Source organism: Cavia porcellus, unplaced genomic scaffold, assembly GCF_034190915.1.
Source record: "Cavia porcellus strain 051 isolate PalLab524CR breed Dunkin Hartley unplaced genomic scaffold, mCavPor4.1 scaffold_10, whole genome shotgun sequence".
NCBI classification, from domain to species: domain Eukaryota; kingdom Metazoa; phylum Chordata; class Mammalia; order Rodentia; family Caviidae; genus Cavia; species Cavia porcellus.
This window is the reverse complement of record NW_026947493.1, coordinates 20423747-20440873: the sequence shown is the minus strand read 5'-3', so window position 1 is coordinate 20440873 and position 17127 is coordinate 20423747. Positions and strand designations below refer to the sequence as shown.

At 32.8% G+C, this 17127-nt stretch overlaps 1 protein-coding gene across 1 annotated transcript in view; it reads right to left on the bottom strand.

Moving 5' to 3' along the window:
- Zcwpw2 (zinc finger CW-type and PWWP domain containing 2) overlaps positions 1–17127 on the bottom strand; it is a 180626-nt gene that overhangs the window by 40789 nt on the left and 122710 nt on the right. Inside the window, exon 5 of the mRNA XM_063257073.1 lies at positions 8372–8418. Coding sequence (XP_063113143.1) covers positions 8372–8418 — 47 coding nt within the window. The remainder of the gene's footprint in view (positions 1–8371; positions 8419–17127) is intronic.

Here is a 17127-nt window from a genome sequence, read left to right as displayed (position 1 = left end):
AGAATATCTTATTAAAATCATTTCTCTGGCAGGCTTTTTAAAACTCTGTCTCTGAAGATTTTTTTAAGAATATGACAACTGAAATGACAGTGAAAAGAACTTTACTTGTTAAGTGTTCCACTGATGATTTAAAGTGTCAAACAGATACGTTTCTACATCAGTATGTATATTTGCTTTTATATAGATTTGAAGATGTATTAAGAGAATGCGCTTACATTTTAAAATGTGCATCTGGAAAGTATATGAAGTGAGGAAAGTAATCTCTATTTTGATTGAAGATAGTAGGTACATGCATGAAAGAAAAATTCCTGAAACCGTACATGTCATATCATGCATTTCACTGCTTAAATTTTAACTTAATAAAAAATTAAATTAAGAAAAGAGTAAACCAAGTATTTTACATAAATTTATGAGAGGTCACTGTTGTGGTCTGAGCTCCTAAAGTCTATCCCAACAAACCAGACCAGAGTAGAATGGAGTCACTTGTGCTAGGTGCTACCTGATCATATAAATCTTGGGACAGGCCAGTTTTCTGAAACAGAAGATTCATTAGAGGCACAGTTAACTTCAGCCACATAACAGAGACTTTCTGCTTTAACTCATTCAAAGAAAGTAACCTTAAGTAATCTGATATCAACCTATCTGTTCTTTGCACTATGGTGTCCCTTTGCTCTTGCTGGGGGAGCTGGTCTGATCATTCTGCCATGCTCAGATAGGATGCTAACTGATTCATGAATCACTGACGCAAGCCAAATCTTTCAACTCAATTGGTTCAACTGTTGTTTTTGACTATGAAAGAAAACTATAGCAACAATACAGAAACTAACAAAATGATAATGGAACACAAAATTCAAGTTTCCGAAACTCTGGCCCATGGAAAAGTAAACAATGCCCACACAGTAGAAAGAACAGTGAGAAATGGCGAGGTTTGAAACCTGACCGTGACTTTTCCAAAGACACTTCCTGCTTACTGGTTTTTTTTCCTTGATTTCTTTCTATGAAGGGCTAGAAGTCAGAAGTACTGGTCAGTAATAGTATTTACCTCTGAGGACAAATGCATATAAACCTAAATAAATTAAGTGAATTGAAGTATATGAATTCCACATTAATAGGGAGCTTAGCGGGTTAACATCCAACCATCTGGTCATAAAATATAAGCAACTTATACTGCTAACCTTGGGTAAAGAAAATGTTGTGCTTGTTTGCAAAATATTTTCAATAATTTTGGAGAAATATTTTTCATCAGAAAATTTAATTTCCTAAATTCTTCATACATAGATGTATAAATCAAGAGAGTTACCATTCATTTTTATCTTTCAAACGGCATAAATAAACTTTCTTGGCATTAACGTCAAGAAAACTCCTATATGTAAGACCCCCCCCAAAAAAAGAAAAGAAAAAGGATATCATTTTCCAATTAATAATAATACCTGGTATAGTGTTAAATAAAAATATGTAAAACTTTTCATTGAGAAGTTAATAAGAATGAATAGAGTGACAAGTTATGTTTTAATATGAGTGCTCGTAGTATTATAAACCTGGACTTCTTTCTTAAATTAGTATGTAGATTTTCTAATATACAAATAAACATCTCAACAAATTTTCTTGACATTTGACTAATTCTAAGGTTCATCTGAAACAGTCAACAGGAAATAGTTATAAAAATAATTTTTGAAAACTTGGGAGTAATGATCACTAATTCATACACTAAAAAACAGACATAATAAATTTATTTGAAACTTGCTTAATGAATATAGAAAAGAAAGATACAGAAATAGATATTTGAGAAAACATACCTCAAATATTTTAAAGAATACGTAGTATAAATTATAAATAAATTAAGGTAAAGAATGGAAAGGTCACTTATTTTTCAATAATGGCACTTTTAACTGGTTAGAAATTTCTGTACAATTTTTTGATTCTATTTCCTACACATATATAGTGTACACAGTGTATTAAATATTGTTAATCTCATTATTCTTTTTATTTTAAAGAAAAAATAAACATGACAATGAAACCGAGTTTCAAACCAGATCAGTAGGACAGTTAAGATAGTTGATCCATTGTGTATTGTCTTCAGTGTAGTTATTCAGAGTACAAGATACAGGTAAGATACCCTGTTGAAACAATATCAGCACAAAAGTGTCTTTCCAAGGATCTAAGGAAGCTAGCTGTATAACTTATCTTAACTGTCTTGTGTATACATAACATCGTTTTTCTTTTTTTCTTTCTTCCTTTCCCTTTTCCCCTTTCCCATCACAGTTTGTCTTTTCTTTTGAGTAGTTTCTTCCCAATTCACAGTATCTATTGTACATTTTGGTTCCTATTTACTTGTTCAGTTTCTAACACTAGAAAACACAGGAAAAAAAAAATAAAGAAACATAGATAACAGAAACCGAGTTTCCAAACAGGTTAGTCAGATCATTGCAATAGTTGATACATTGAATATTATCTTTGTAGTTGTTTAGAGTATGAGATATAGGCATCACTCCTTGTCCTAACATTATTAGCACAGAACATTCTTTTTAAAGAACTAAAAGAAGCTAGGTGTATCATTAACTTATCTATCTTGTGTATGCATGTATTTTTTCCTTTTCCTTTCCCTTCCTTTCTCCTTTACCCCACCATAGTTTGTCCTTTCTTTTGAATTGTTTCTCTCCAATTTGCAATATCTATTATAGATTTCAGATCCTATTTATTTGTTCAGTTTCCAACACTAGTGAGACAATATGATATTTACACATATTGATGTGATTAATTTCACTTGTAAGTATGGCTTTGAGTTGTATCAAATTTTCTATAAAAGTCTCAAATTTATCCTTCTTTATAGCTGAGTAGTACTCCATTATATTAAAAAACTCCACTTTTTTATCAATTCCTCGGTGGATAGGCATCTAGGTTGCTTCCAAAATGCAGCTATTACAAATTGTGTTGCTATAAACATGGGTTTACTATCGCTGTGGTATGATGTTTTTAATTTTCCTGGGAAGATACCCAGCTGGTTCAAATGGCCTTTAATCTTGGTTTCTTGAGAAATATCCACACTGATTTCCACAATGGTTTCAACTTTATTATTTTGTTGTGAAACTATATTTTACTTATTCACAAAATTAAAAATATTAAAAACTAAATCCACACTCCCATAATAATGGCTAATGTCTATGAAATGTTTCCTGTGTTCTAAGCATTGTGCTGTGTGGCCTTCATACATTGTAGGGAAACTATTTGTAGTATTTTTCTCTTCATGCACTAGGAGAAAATTGAGACCTTAGAGGATTAAGCAGCTCATTTAGCTCAAATGCTAGTAATCTATGAGATGGAATTCATAACTCAGTATATCTCTAGACATACTCTTTCTTACCTCTTCTATTGCATGGTTCTTTGTAAAGCTTATAATAATAAAAGATAAACTAAAAGCCCAACAATACAGACATAGCCACATATAAATATTTAACTCCCATATTTCTAGGGAAACAAAGAAAAGTTGGCAGTACACTGAGGAAAGCACAACCAACAAGTGACAAATAGTATCTTTATTACCAGCACATATATAAAAAGTTCACATAAATTTGAAAGAAAATATTAAGAACTCAAAGATAATTTACCTCACATTAGATTGATGCAAATTAAAATAAGAAAATATGACATAAACTGGCAATAACACCTTTATTATAATACCTGTTGATGATAATTGTGACATTTGTTGATTAAAGAGTAATAACTTTAATTTTTTTATTTTTTAAAACACATCTTGCTACATAGTTCAGGCTGGTCTTTAACTTGCTATGGAGCCCTCAAACCCTAGATCCGCTGCCTCAGTATCCTGAGTGCTAGAATCAGGAAGGAATCACCACATCCAACTAGAGCATAAAGACTCAATAACATGCTCTTATCTCTTTCACAGTAATCCTACTGAGAATTTTCCCAATAGAATGATCCAAAAAATGGTGAAGTCAAAGAAGCTATATAAATGAAGACTTTCATCATCGTTACCAGTAGCATGGGGAGAAAGACGAAGTGAAGTATGAAGTGCATTTTGTATTCATAAAGAACAGACTTTTAAAGCAAGTCATATAAGCCAAAAGCCTGAGGAAAAGAATTTTACTGATAAAAAATAAGAATTTTATTATATAAAATACAGCTAAATAACTATAAAAATTACAAGAAAATTTGAAAAATGCTTGCAAGAGATCAGTATTATATTAGTAATTAATGTGATTGCCTATATCTATGAATCAAAAAGAAAAAATAATAAACTATGAGAAATAGGTAAGGTTATGGCTAGGCAGTTTCCAGAAGAAATATGTCTAATAAATATATGAAAATGCCTGACTTACTTAATAGTAAAACTAAGTCACAGCAATATATTCTGCTTTTAAAATAGCAGTAACTTTGTATAGACTAGCGACATGTAATGTAGGCAAGTGGATAGGAAAGAAGTTTCTGTTTGTAGGCTATCAACTGCTCTGAAGATCAATTTGGCAATATATGAATAAAAGTTTTAACCTTTAAAATAATTTTAGATTTACAAAAAATTACATGAATAGTAAAAACAATTTTCATTTGGACTGTATTCACATTCCTCTAATGTTAACATTTTATATAACTATAGAACAATTATTAGTACCAGAAATTAACATGGTGCAATTCTATTAATTAAAGATCTTACAAATTTCACTGTCTTTTTAAGAATATGCTTCAGGATACACACTAGGATCTTACGTTATATTTAGTTTCTATGTTTAGTCATTGTTAATTTTTATTTTACTCAATTTTTTTTTTGTACCAGGAATCAAACTCATGCCCTATTGCTTATCAGGCAGAGCTGTAAGACTCCAGGCTAAATTTTTTCTTATATGTCATCAAATTTTAAATGTTCATACAACTTACTTATCATTTCTCTTCTAGAAAATACTCTGCATGAGTGTGCAAGGTTATATTCAGAAGGATGCCTAACTCCAGATTTTCAAATAGTGAAATGTTGGATATGGGGCAAAAAGAAATGACTTGAACTTTCTAGCATTCATACTCTGTATTTCTTAAGTTTTTTTCAGCTGTATGTATTTTATAATAAAAATAAATCAAACTCACATGTGTAAACACATTGTCTCCCTGGTGCGAGAAACTGAAAGAGTAAATAAGGACCAAAATATACTATAGATATTGTGAAACAGCAAGAAATTGTTCAAAAGAAAAGAGAAGTTAGGTTAGGTAGAAGGGAAAGGAAAGAAGAAAAAATGAAAACAAACAGTTAAAATGAAAACAAAACTTTGTAAATAGGGAGAGGAGGATGTATCGAAGGGAGGAGAGGAGCATTGGGAAAAAAGAGGAATCGAAACGTACCACATTCAGTACAAAATCCCTACGATGAATATGAACATTATGCATATCTAAAATGTATCAATAAACTTAATTTAAAAAAAAACATGAAGGACTATTTAGATAGAATTGGAAATCCAAGATAGTCTACATAATTCCCTCATACAATGATAAGACTGGAATTGATAAAACAATGGTTTTGTTTGTCTGTATGGTGTAAGCATTTAGCGATTTGGCAAAATTTAACATCTATTCTGTCACTGAATTAAGAACCCTACTTATAATAATTTTTCTGTAAAATTTTGCACAGAATTTAAGGAAATTTGGTTGTGATGTTGTTGTATTTTTATTTGCAATTCTGTAAATTCAGAATAAGTACAAGTGTCCAGGAAATTACTCCAAAAATTAATGCACTTTCATAAATCAAAATGTAGCCACGTAAGAGCTATTAGATTAAAGAAAAAGAGCTTGTAGGTCACTGAAGTATAAGGTTATCCATGGTCTATTACGGAGTGAAAAAATGGAGTTTATTTCATTCACTTATGTTCATAGAGTACACATACACTTACATATACCATTTCCACCCCTACCTCAGAGAGATACGCTCTAAGACTAGCAAGGGTGCTTGAAGCTCATACATTATCAAAACTTGCAACTGAATATCTTTTTCATCTTAAGTACTAATCATACACTGTGTTCATAACTTTTACAGTCTGAGGTGTGAGGGCAAGACTGCTGTGATTTTCTTTTCTTCTCATTGCAATTTCACAGATAGAAGAGTCATTGTTATGATAGGTCTGAGAACTCCAGCTTAAGACTTTCTTGCTCATTTTATTACATTGAGAACCTTTATCTTTTCGTTTGAAACACTTTACAGACTGTCTTTGGCATATATAAATTGCCACTGCTTTTATACTGTAAGGCCATTATTAAGTAAAATAAAGACTACTTGAATATAGGCACTGCAATACCTCAAGAGTCTGTCTGAGTTATCCGACATGCTAAGCAATAAGAAGATAGGACATGTACAGTGTGGGTGTACTAAACATGTATGTTCTGAGTGAAATATGTGATGTGAAGAGATAAACTTGTATTTTGTGTGAGTCAGTGTAATCTAGAATCTCTTTATTATATCATTATGATGTGCACCTTAATAAATGCATCCAACTACAAGAATAAATTTAAAAAATACAGCTATAACATAAAAAAGAGAAAACACATTTATAGTAAAATATATACTAAAATACATATATAAAAATATGCTTTGGAATAGCTTCGTTCAAAGACAAAAACAATAAAAGAAATGCTAGTCATCCTTAGCATGAGATAATATTATTAGAGACAGTTTTCCAAAATAAATCATACATTGAACAATGATATTTTCCCAAAGGAGGTTGGCAATCTATTTCGCTATGGGGAAAATAATTTCTGGCGCTATGGCATGGGAGGACCTAGTAACAAAATATCATAGAAAATACATTCCTTTCTTGAATCCTGCAACGTATCATGGCACATATTATCACTGGAAGCTGAAAAAAATGTAACTATAAGTAGATAAGGAAGCATATTATGATGCTAAATTAGAAAGAAATGTAAAATAAAGAATATTAAGGTAGGCCTTTGGGGATAATATCAGAGTAAGACTGAAAAACCACAAACCATCTCAAAATAATATTAGTATGTAATTTTTGTAGCATTGAACTTTCTCATTGTGCTAAAAGCAGTTAGAAAAGTTACAAATATAAAGCCTTACAATGCTATAAAATATTCCCAAACATTTATTTTTTTCAAATTCAAGGAGATCAGTGCATTTCATTTGTACCTGGCAATTTAGTGATATTAGGCTTTTAGACTATTAAAAGGCACCTCATATTTGTAAATACTTCTATGGTTTTTCAATAACTATACTTTTACATTTTACCAATAAACATATAGTTGAAAATGTTACAATATGTTGAGGAGAGATTGAGTAAATTACTTAATAATACAAAGAACAGTATATCTAGTCCATATTGGCTCCCTTCTCCATAATAAGCCTTCTAAGAATTAGTTGGCTTTTGTCCTAACATACTATATTTTATATTAAATCACTCACTACAGTGTTGCATTTTAGTTTGTGGAACCCAAGAACTTTCAAAAATCATTCCAAACATGGGGCAGTTTTTACAGTTATATTCCATAAATTCAGTATGTCTAGTGTTGCTAAATGTTATTTAACTAAGGTACTTAAACTATTTGTATTCCCAAAAATTACTATAACCCAAAGTATTTTCACAAATTCCTAAAATGTTCCATTGGGAAGTATCTTTCAAACCACCTGTGATGAAGAACCCGATTCCTCCTTGTCTGTCTGAAATCTATGGTTTTTTATAAAAGAGTTTCTGGTGAGAGGGGAAGAAATGTGAAAAATATATAATCTCTATTTTGTTATTGTTAGATTCAACTGGCAAAATTCCTTTATTTTATTGTTTATTTATATTTTCAATTTCCCATATTAGAGAAACCATGTATTAATTTACCTTTTGTATCTGGCTTACTAACAGTAAGTGGAGTTAAATATTTCTCCACATATAGTATTTAGACTATGTTAAAATTTAATATTCTTTAGAAATGCTATGGACTTTATAAGTTTTCATTAAAAAATTCTACATCTAGAATTTGTTCAAATGCCTGATACTGTTCTCTACTTAAGTTTAATGTCAAGTCCATATTAAGCTGTGAACTATAGGATTTCCATGACATTGTACACACTATAGCACTATAGCATATAAAAAAACATTTTAATATATGAGATTATATATGTATATATTATATATGTAATTTAACAAAAGCAACTATTTACTTTTAACTTATAAGTTCTACTGCTCTTTTGTCCAATTCCGTAACACACTAATCATAAATTAATTTTGTAGCATCAGTTTAAAAATGCAAAGTTATACTCAACGTTTAGAGGAAAAAATAAATTTATTTTTAATTTCTTTATTTTAAAGCTAATATTAATCAAATAGAATTTAAAATTTATTTATTTTATAATAGTAAAACACAACCTTACCCTTTTCTTGGCCACCATAGCAACTTTGGTATCTGCTTTGGATTTATCTGTAAGAGAACAACATATGACTGGCTCACAAAAGTACCTGTGGTCCTTTTCGTATGAACACAACTATACAATTAGAATTTTCTATTTTCTCAAAGTAAAATAACTGTACTTTTCTTTACTGGTTCCTTTAATTAAAATGCCAATAAATTCACTTCTCCAAAGTTGAGTAGAGCTAAGTAACCCCAAAGTGGTAATATCAGGAATTCACATCTGTTTCTCCTTTCTTAAATTTATTGATTAGATATACTTTCTCAGGTTAGTATTAAGTGTAGTATCTGATTTCTTGGTTATAATTAGCTTGTGTGCTCTGGATTATATAGGATCTAGACTTAAATCCCAGCTATCTCTACCTACATACTACATGTCAGATATGGGATAAGAACTTTATATACACAATATCTTCTTTATATCATATGATAACTTTGCAAAGTATATAGTTCTTCCTCACTTAACAGCTGAAGAAACTGAGGTAAGATAAAATAGCCTGGCTGAGGTCTGTGTATCACAGTCATGTGATTACAAGTTTCTAGTCCTTGCAGGATGTTCACTGCGTCTGTTTGAGATAATGAAGGTACCAATGGTGCCTCAAGACTTCACAAAAATGAGATCTATCAGGAACTCTCTCATACTACTACCACTCCTACAAATAGAATAATGAGTAACTGCATCTTTTATGGAAAACTATGTCAGGACATTGTTTTGGTATGTATAATTTAGATTTTGGTAAAATTACTGGCACGAAGTATAAACCTAGATTATAACTTGATTATCCTATGCACACTACAAATAAAGTATGTCCCATATCTATTTATGGGCTTAGATGACCCTTTTGCCTAGAATAGCCTTTCTCCCTACTGATGAATAAACAAGACTATCCACCATTACAAATGGTTCCTGCAACTAGTAGAAAGCCCCAGTTCTGTTGGCTAATGCATAGTTACAATAGGCCACAGAAATTTTTTTCCTCGTATTGGATATTTCAATATGTCATGTCTAAGTGAAAGTACTTATATAAAACTGGGATATTCCTCAATGCCAGAGATAAAATTGTATATGTAAGTTTTGGATATCATTTATAATTTCTAATAAATATACATTGATTTTTATCCAAATTCTTACATGAATCTGAAATACCCACTTGCTGATCAAATTAATATAACCTATTAAAATATATCAAACAAACATATACATATTTATCAAGCATTACTTAGTGTATGCTATTATACTAGATGATGTAAGATACAAAACAATGTCAATGTTCTCAGATTTTCATTTTACTTATTAATCAACAAGGGGTAATAATTATTACCTTATTGTTCATCGAGAGATTTAAGTAATACAATTCATGTAAATAAAGTTCCTAAACTAATATCCAATAAATAGATAAATAAGTATCAATTACATTTTAACTAATAAAGACATTATGAGGTATGTGGATGTAAGAGGGAAAATAGTTTAGTTCTTCTTTTAATCACTTTCCTGTCACAGAACAAAATATTCAATATCGTCAATTTAAAAGAGAGGTTTGTTGGACTCACACTTTAAAGTGGGTTTAGTTTCTGCAGCATGGTTGGTTGGCTCATGGAAGGAACAGTATAGTGAAGTGCATGGTGGACAAGTGCTTGCTACCTGGTAGCCAGGAGGCAGAAAGCAGGGAGAGCTGAGGAGAGAGACAGGTACAAAGCACACCTGGAGAAACCTGACTTTTCAGTCCAGAGACCAGAGACTATTTTCTTGCAGCACTTGTAGCCATGAGCTATTCACTGATGAATATATGCCTCCAAGATTCAATCATCTTCCAAAATCCCAACTCTGAGCATACAGGATTTTTTTTTAATTTTTAAAAAGGGTAAAACTAAACATAACAAAACAGAACAAAGCAGATCAGAAGAAAACAATGTAAGTGACACAGATTTCAAAGCAAGACAACAGAAGATCTATAGTGGCTACCATAATGTCTTGTCTTTTTTCTCAACAGTTGTCTATATCTTCACACATAGTGAATTCATACAAAACAGAATAGTATAAAACTGATCAGAAAGAGTAATGAAGGCATATAGGCCTTCAAAACTAGACAGTAGGAAAATCAACAATGGCTGCCATAATGTCTCTTATTCTCTTCAAAATAGCTGTTCATACCTTTATGTATGTTGAAATGAAAAAATATAAAACAGACTAAAACCACTCTAAACAAAGAATAAAAGCATTATTGGATTCCACAGTACGGCGATATGGAATCAGCAATGGATATCATAATGTCTTCAAAGTAGCTGTTCTTTTCATCATGCATAACATAATCGATTCTTGTAAACTGTTTAGGAGAAGTTCTATGCATATATAAGCCTCTACATGTATACCTATCCTTTCTGTATTAGAGGGAAAAACAAAATAGATTACTAGAAAGACAAGAAACAAAAAAGACAAATAAATAATAATAGCAAACAGCCCAAAACAATGACAATATAGGCCTCCAAAACAAGGTGGTAGGAACATAACTAGGGTTATTTTACATAATGATCTTCAAGAGTTCCTCAGATCACCAGACACTAATATGCAAAAGTGTTCCAATCCTATGAATGTTTTGTCCCAAGAACTTACAGAATTTGTAGTACAGTCATCTTAGTCATCCTAAGTATCTTTACACAAATTTAGGTATTGTTTCTTTTCCCTTCCTTTTCTTTTGCTCCTTTTCTCTAAGATATTTTTTTCACCTTTCAGCAGATTCTTATCCTTTCACTGTATTTATTGAGGGTTTTGTATCATATGTACTCTTACCATTTCTTACAGTAGGGAGACAATACGGTATTTACATATGTAAATATGTACATACATATGTGAGCTTGATTTATTTTACGTATGAGTACGGTTTTGAGTTCCATCCATTTACTTTATAGATGAGCAGTACTCCATTGTATAAAAAAAACCCACAACATTTTTATCCATTCCTTAGTTGATGGGCATTTAGGTTGGTTCCAAGATCTGGCTATTACAAATTATGCTGCTATAAACATGGGTGCACATATATCACTGTGATATGATGTTTTCAGTTCTGGGAATATGCCTACAAGGGGAATAGCTAGGTCGAATGGGACTTCTAATCCCAGCTTTCTGAGGAACCTCCAGACTGATCTCCACAGGGGTTGCACCAGTCTACACTCCCACCAACAGTGCAGGAGAATTCCTTTTCCCCTTAAGCCTTTCCAGCATTTGTTGTTGGTAGTTTTCTTGATTCTGGCCATTCTTTCTGGAGTGAGATGGAATCTCAGTGTAGTTTTAATTTTCATTTCTCTAATGACCAATGATGCTGAACATTTTTTCATGTATTTACTTATCATTTGTATTTCTTTATCTGAGAACTATACATTCATTTCAGATGCCCATTTTTGGATTGGATCTTTGAATTTCAGGGTTCTGATTTTTTTTAATTCTTTATATGTTTTAGACAGAAGTCCTTTGTCTGATGGACAGTTGACTAAGATTTTTTAAAAATTCATGGGTTTCCTTTTTACTCTGTTGGGAATAGAACTTTTGAGGGACATTTCTAATCTATATTATAATTATGATACATTTCATTCATATCATCTTTTAAAGATAATTATATTATTACTTAATGTAATTATTTTAGTCTTCTCAGTACAGTTGTAAATAATAGATGAATAATAAGAAAACAACAAAATGTTTCAGGATATATGAAAAAATATGAAATTCTACAATGTATGTTTGATTATAAATGAGATCTGTGAAACTTTATTGTAATTAGAAGATAGAATAAATTGTTTTGTTCTGAAAAAGATGTAATTTTTCTTTTCAAGACCTCTAGCAAGAATAAAAATGATGATGAAATACTGGTACTAATAAATATTTAAAACTGAAATTTTAAAAACTTTAAAAAGTAACAAGGTGTTCAATTAAGCCCTTTGGAAGATAGGAAGTTAATGGAAGCATAAAGAATGGATAATTTGCATTTCAGCTGAAAATATATTACTCATATATAAAATCTGCAGTATGGAAATGAATTGAGAACAAAAATATCAAACTTTTTTCAAGAATATTTTTATGTTCAAAAGATATGGAATCATCTCCCAATAAATGAAAAGTATCTCAGGGAGTACCAACCACAAAGATTTTAAAACATCTAAGAAATATTCTGATGTAATACTTAAAATATTCTGATTACTACAGATTTTTCTATTAATAACAGTAGGTTCACTTTCACCTTCAGCAATATTAATCATTAAAAATCTAAAATTGAATTTTCCCTATTAAGAAAGATTTAATTTCCTATCCCTAGAAATCTCTTCATGTCGGTGTCCTCCCCATTACAAGTGAAAAACAGTTAACATAAAAGGCAAATTTTGATAATGAACTCTTACTTATCCTCTGAGTAACATACAAGTCATATTTTTAAAGTACAAATGAAGAGCAGCAGGTAGTAAATGAAATTTTCTAAATGAGTAGAGGTAGTTATACCTCATGACTCAGAATAATATGATAATTCTTTATTTACAGTCATATTAGAGAAGAATACAAATATTAACATAATTCAATGGCTTCTTTCTTTTAATAGGATTTTAAAGCTTTCCCACTCAAGCCCCCTGAAAAACTTGATTAATTCATTCTTCTTTAAATGTGACAAATGAAAGCATTTCCTTAAAAAGATAAAAAGCAGTCCAGCTTCTGGTATGGAATCAGAGGAAATTAGGATGTGCCATTTGATCCCAACATACTAAAAGCTAAACAGAGGAGACAACATGGCTAAATAGAGAAGGCACCTCATTCAGGGCTATTCAGAGGAATTCAACTAAAACACAGGTAACTGGAAGAAAGGGGAGAGATGTACACCCTAGAACTGAAATAGATCTTACATAAGATACTCATAGATCAAGCAAAGTAAAATAAAGGACTTCATAAAACTGCTAGCCTGCCCATCAGCTGCCAGAGTGGGCTTCTGGATCAGGACAATTGTGTGGCCTACTTGGAATATTAAAAGAAAAAGGAGAAGAAGAAGAAGAAGAAAAGATGTCTAAAATAGTGAGGCTAAATCAAACAATACAGAATAGACCTAGGATAGTCCTTTGCTGCCTTTCTCCAAACCAGAAATGTAGAGTCTAGCAGTAATTTTGCAGACATAAAATGTTCCTTCCCTGATTACCAGCTGGTTTCCCCTTTTTTTCTGTTTTGTTTTTTCCTTTTCTTTTGATTTTGTCTCTTTTATTTTTCTTTTCCTTTCTTTTTTCTTTTCTTTCCATTACTTTTATGTACCAGAGCTCTAACTGGGAATGCCAGACACAACATTAAAGTTTGCAGCGGTACATAGTAAATATAACAGTTAAGCCCTACCTCATGACCTGTGCTTAGAAAGGAACAGGGAATCAAACAGCGTTATACCTTGGGATGGTGCAGCTCTGGTATGTCAGTGTGTTGATGGATGTAGGAACAGAAAGGCACCCCACAACACTTCCCCATCTGATAGGGAAGTTACAGACCACAGCCGAGATGGGTAACAGTAACGGAGAGAGACACCACCAGGAGAAACAGAGTAAAGAGTGAGAGACCCTAAGGACATACAAAAAGTACTGGCCCAAGGTTCCCACATGCGGAGGCCAAGACCAGCCTCAAATTCAGCACAAGCTACTACAGACTTGGTACTTTTAACTAGTAGTTCGGAGCCCTGGTTGGACAGCACAGGAATTTTTTTAAATTTTATTATATTTATCTTCTTTTTACTGATTTGTTTCCCATTCCTTTTCCTTTTTGGTTTTTGTCTATATTTTTGTCCTAATCTAATCATCTTTCCCCCTTTATACAATTTACTTCTCTATACTTATTCATTCTTTTGTATCAGTGAACAGTCTCTCTAATTTTTCTGGTCAAATTCAGTAATCCCTTGGTTACTCCTTTACTCTTTCTCTTCTGCCCTTATTTCTGTGTTCACAAAGCTTGCATGGTCATCCTTCCTCATACAGCCTAATTGAGGAAGACAAGAAAGAGGGAAGTGGATCCCATAGACCCAGGAAGAATCTGAAATGTGTACTCAAGCTCCCAGAGAGTGAAAAGAAAAATTTCAGTGAACAAGAAGGCAGTAGCTGGTGGTGCCTTCAACCTGAGACAGGACTCACTATGAGAGAGGAGCTGTTTCAACTTGCGGATGCACACACAGTGATTGTGACAGTGATGGCTAATGGCCCTGGAGACCTCCGCAGATAGGTGGCAGTGGAAGGGAGCAGCAGACAAGAACTTCACTGGCTGGTGGTGAGTGCAAAGGACTTGGTTCTCCTACGGGAGGCATGAGCCAGAAGCCATCTTAGAGTTGGGCTGGCAAAGCTCAGAACCCGGAACTTCTGCCAGCTTGCCAGGCAAGTGCTTGTGACACTGAGCTAATCCTGGGGCCTCACCTAGAAGCTCCTAGCTGGGTTCAGACCCAAGGAAACTGCTTGGACTGCAGCAAGCCCAATGAATCTTGTCTCCTGGCAGACCTATAGAGATTATCTACTACCCATCAAAAGGTACTGCTGGCTTTCCAAGATACATTGCCATGATTCAGGACTCTGTCTGCATAGGATGTCTACTCATGAGGCCAGAGAGAATCCTGGAGGTGGGCTGCTTTTGCTTTTTGGTTTTTGATTGTTTGTTTTTCATATTCTTTTCTTTTTCTTTTTTCTCCTTCTCCTTCATCGTTACTAACCTCTTTGTGGATGTGGTTCTGTTCTGTCCTTTCTTTTATTGCTTTTATCTCTCTTTTCCATCAGTCTTCCACACCAGTTTCCCAAAGGTGGCATGATTTCCCCTTTGTCCTCTAACCTTACTTCTAAGCTCTTTCTCTTCTTCCACTTCTCTATTTTCTCCTTAATCTATTTTAAAGTTTAACATCTGAAAGCAAAATTCACACATTAAGCATTTTGTACTGCATATAATTATCTGGTCTGTTTTACATTTTGTTATATAATCACAAATCCAGTTCACACGATTAAAAGTTGCAAATCAAGGGTTAGCTCAGTTTGCATTTTACAGACTGTGCTTGATGCTATTCATATCACTATATCTAAAATTGACATAACGGTTCTAGAAAGAGGTTGGTCTTGGTATTCCATGACTGAGACTTAGGGTTACAGAAAATACTGTGGCACAGTGCCAAAGAATAAGGAACTAGGTTAAACAAGCAACAACTTCTCATATCCAACAAACTTAAGAGGTAAGAGCTTCCAACAGATTCAAAACCTAGAAGCCAGCTACCCCTGGAATATACCTCGGAGAATTAGTCATCACCTAAGGGTCCTAAAACTACCAATAAAGCAACCTACCATAGGCAACTTATAGGCATCACCCCATGAATTAAACTTTTAAAAAAAGAAGATAAAATGAGAAGACACTTTAGCAAAATGCAACCCCAGACATACAGTTCACCAAAGCCAAATCCAGTGGGCAATGAGGTGGGACAATCCAAAAGCCCCCCAGGAAGCAATCCTGAAGTGGTAACAACAAAGTAACTGAATGAGACTCTGGAAAAACTGAAATCAGAAATAATCTCAGATATTACAGAGAGTACCAAAATGTACACCACGCTTAGCAACATTAGATCAAACACAGACAAGAAAATTGATAAGCTGAAGAACACTACGAAACCTCAGCACAGAAAAGAAATGGAATCCCTAAAGCAGACTCAAGCAGATATCCAAGAGAATAAAACCTCCATTGAAAGTATTCCAAATAGATTAGGCCAATGTGAGGATGGGATCACAGATGTTGAAGACAGGTTTGCAGTTAATGAGCAGGAAAAAAAAAAAAAAAGGATTTCTCAAAGCTAGCAAGGAAACACAAGAAATCAATCCAGCAGCTGCTAAATGAAACAAAGAAGAAAAACTTAAGGTTAATTGGAGTCAGTAAACATGCACGAGATACCACAAATGACATTAAAAAAAAAAACCCTGTTTGCAGACATCATGATAGAAAACTTTCCTGGTAGAGAAAAACAATTTGACATACAAATAAGTAAGACATACAGAACTACAATTAGCAATGATTAAAAAAAAATCTACAGCCAGGAATATCACAGTCAAGATTCCAGAAATAAAACACAAAAATAGAATCCTAAAAGCTGTTAGAGGAAAAAAAAATCACCTATAAAGGAAAGCCCATCAGAATTACAGCTGACTTCTCAGCACAAACTCTCAAGTCAAGGACAGCTTAGAGTGAAGCACTCTAAATGCTAAAGGAAAAGAACTTTCAGCCAAGATTGATGTACCACACAAAACTATCTTTCAAAATTAATGGAGAAGTAAGATACTTTCAAGACAAAGAACATTTGAGGAAATTTATGACCACCAAATCAGCACTCCAAAATGTTCTGGAGAACATTCTAGAAAGAGGTAGTAAGAAGTACAGCCTCATGAAGCCCAACAGAAGGAATCATTCAGGGAAGTCAAACAATTAGAGGTAGGAGGGAAAATGGGGGAGCCCTCAACAGGAAAAATCACATGGCAAGGATAAGTCAATATATATCAGTTATCATCATCAATGTTAATCGTCTCAATTCACCAGTCACAAGACACAGACTGGCAGAATCGATCAAGAAGCAAGATCCAACAATATGCTGCATACAAGAAATAAATTTAATTCAAAAGGAAAGTGATAGATTTAAAGTTAAAGGACAGAAACAATACTCCATGTGACAGGAAATCAGAAAAAAGCAGAGGTAGCTACACTATTTG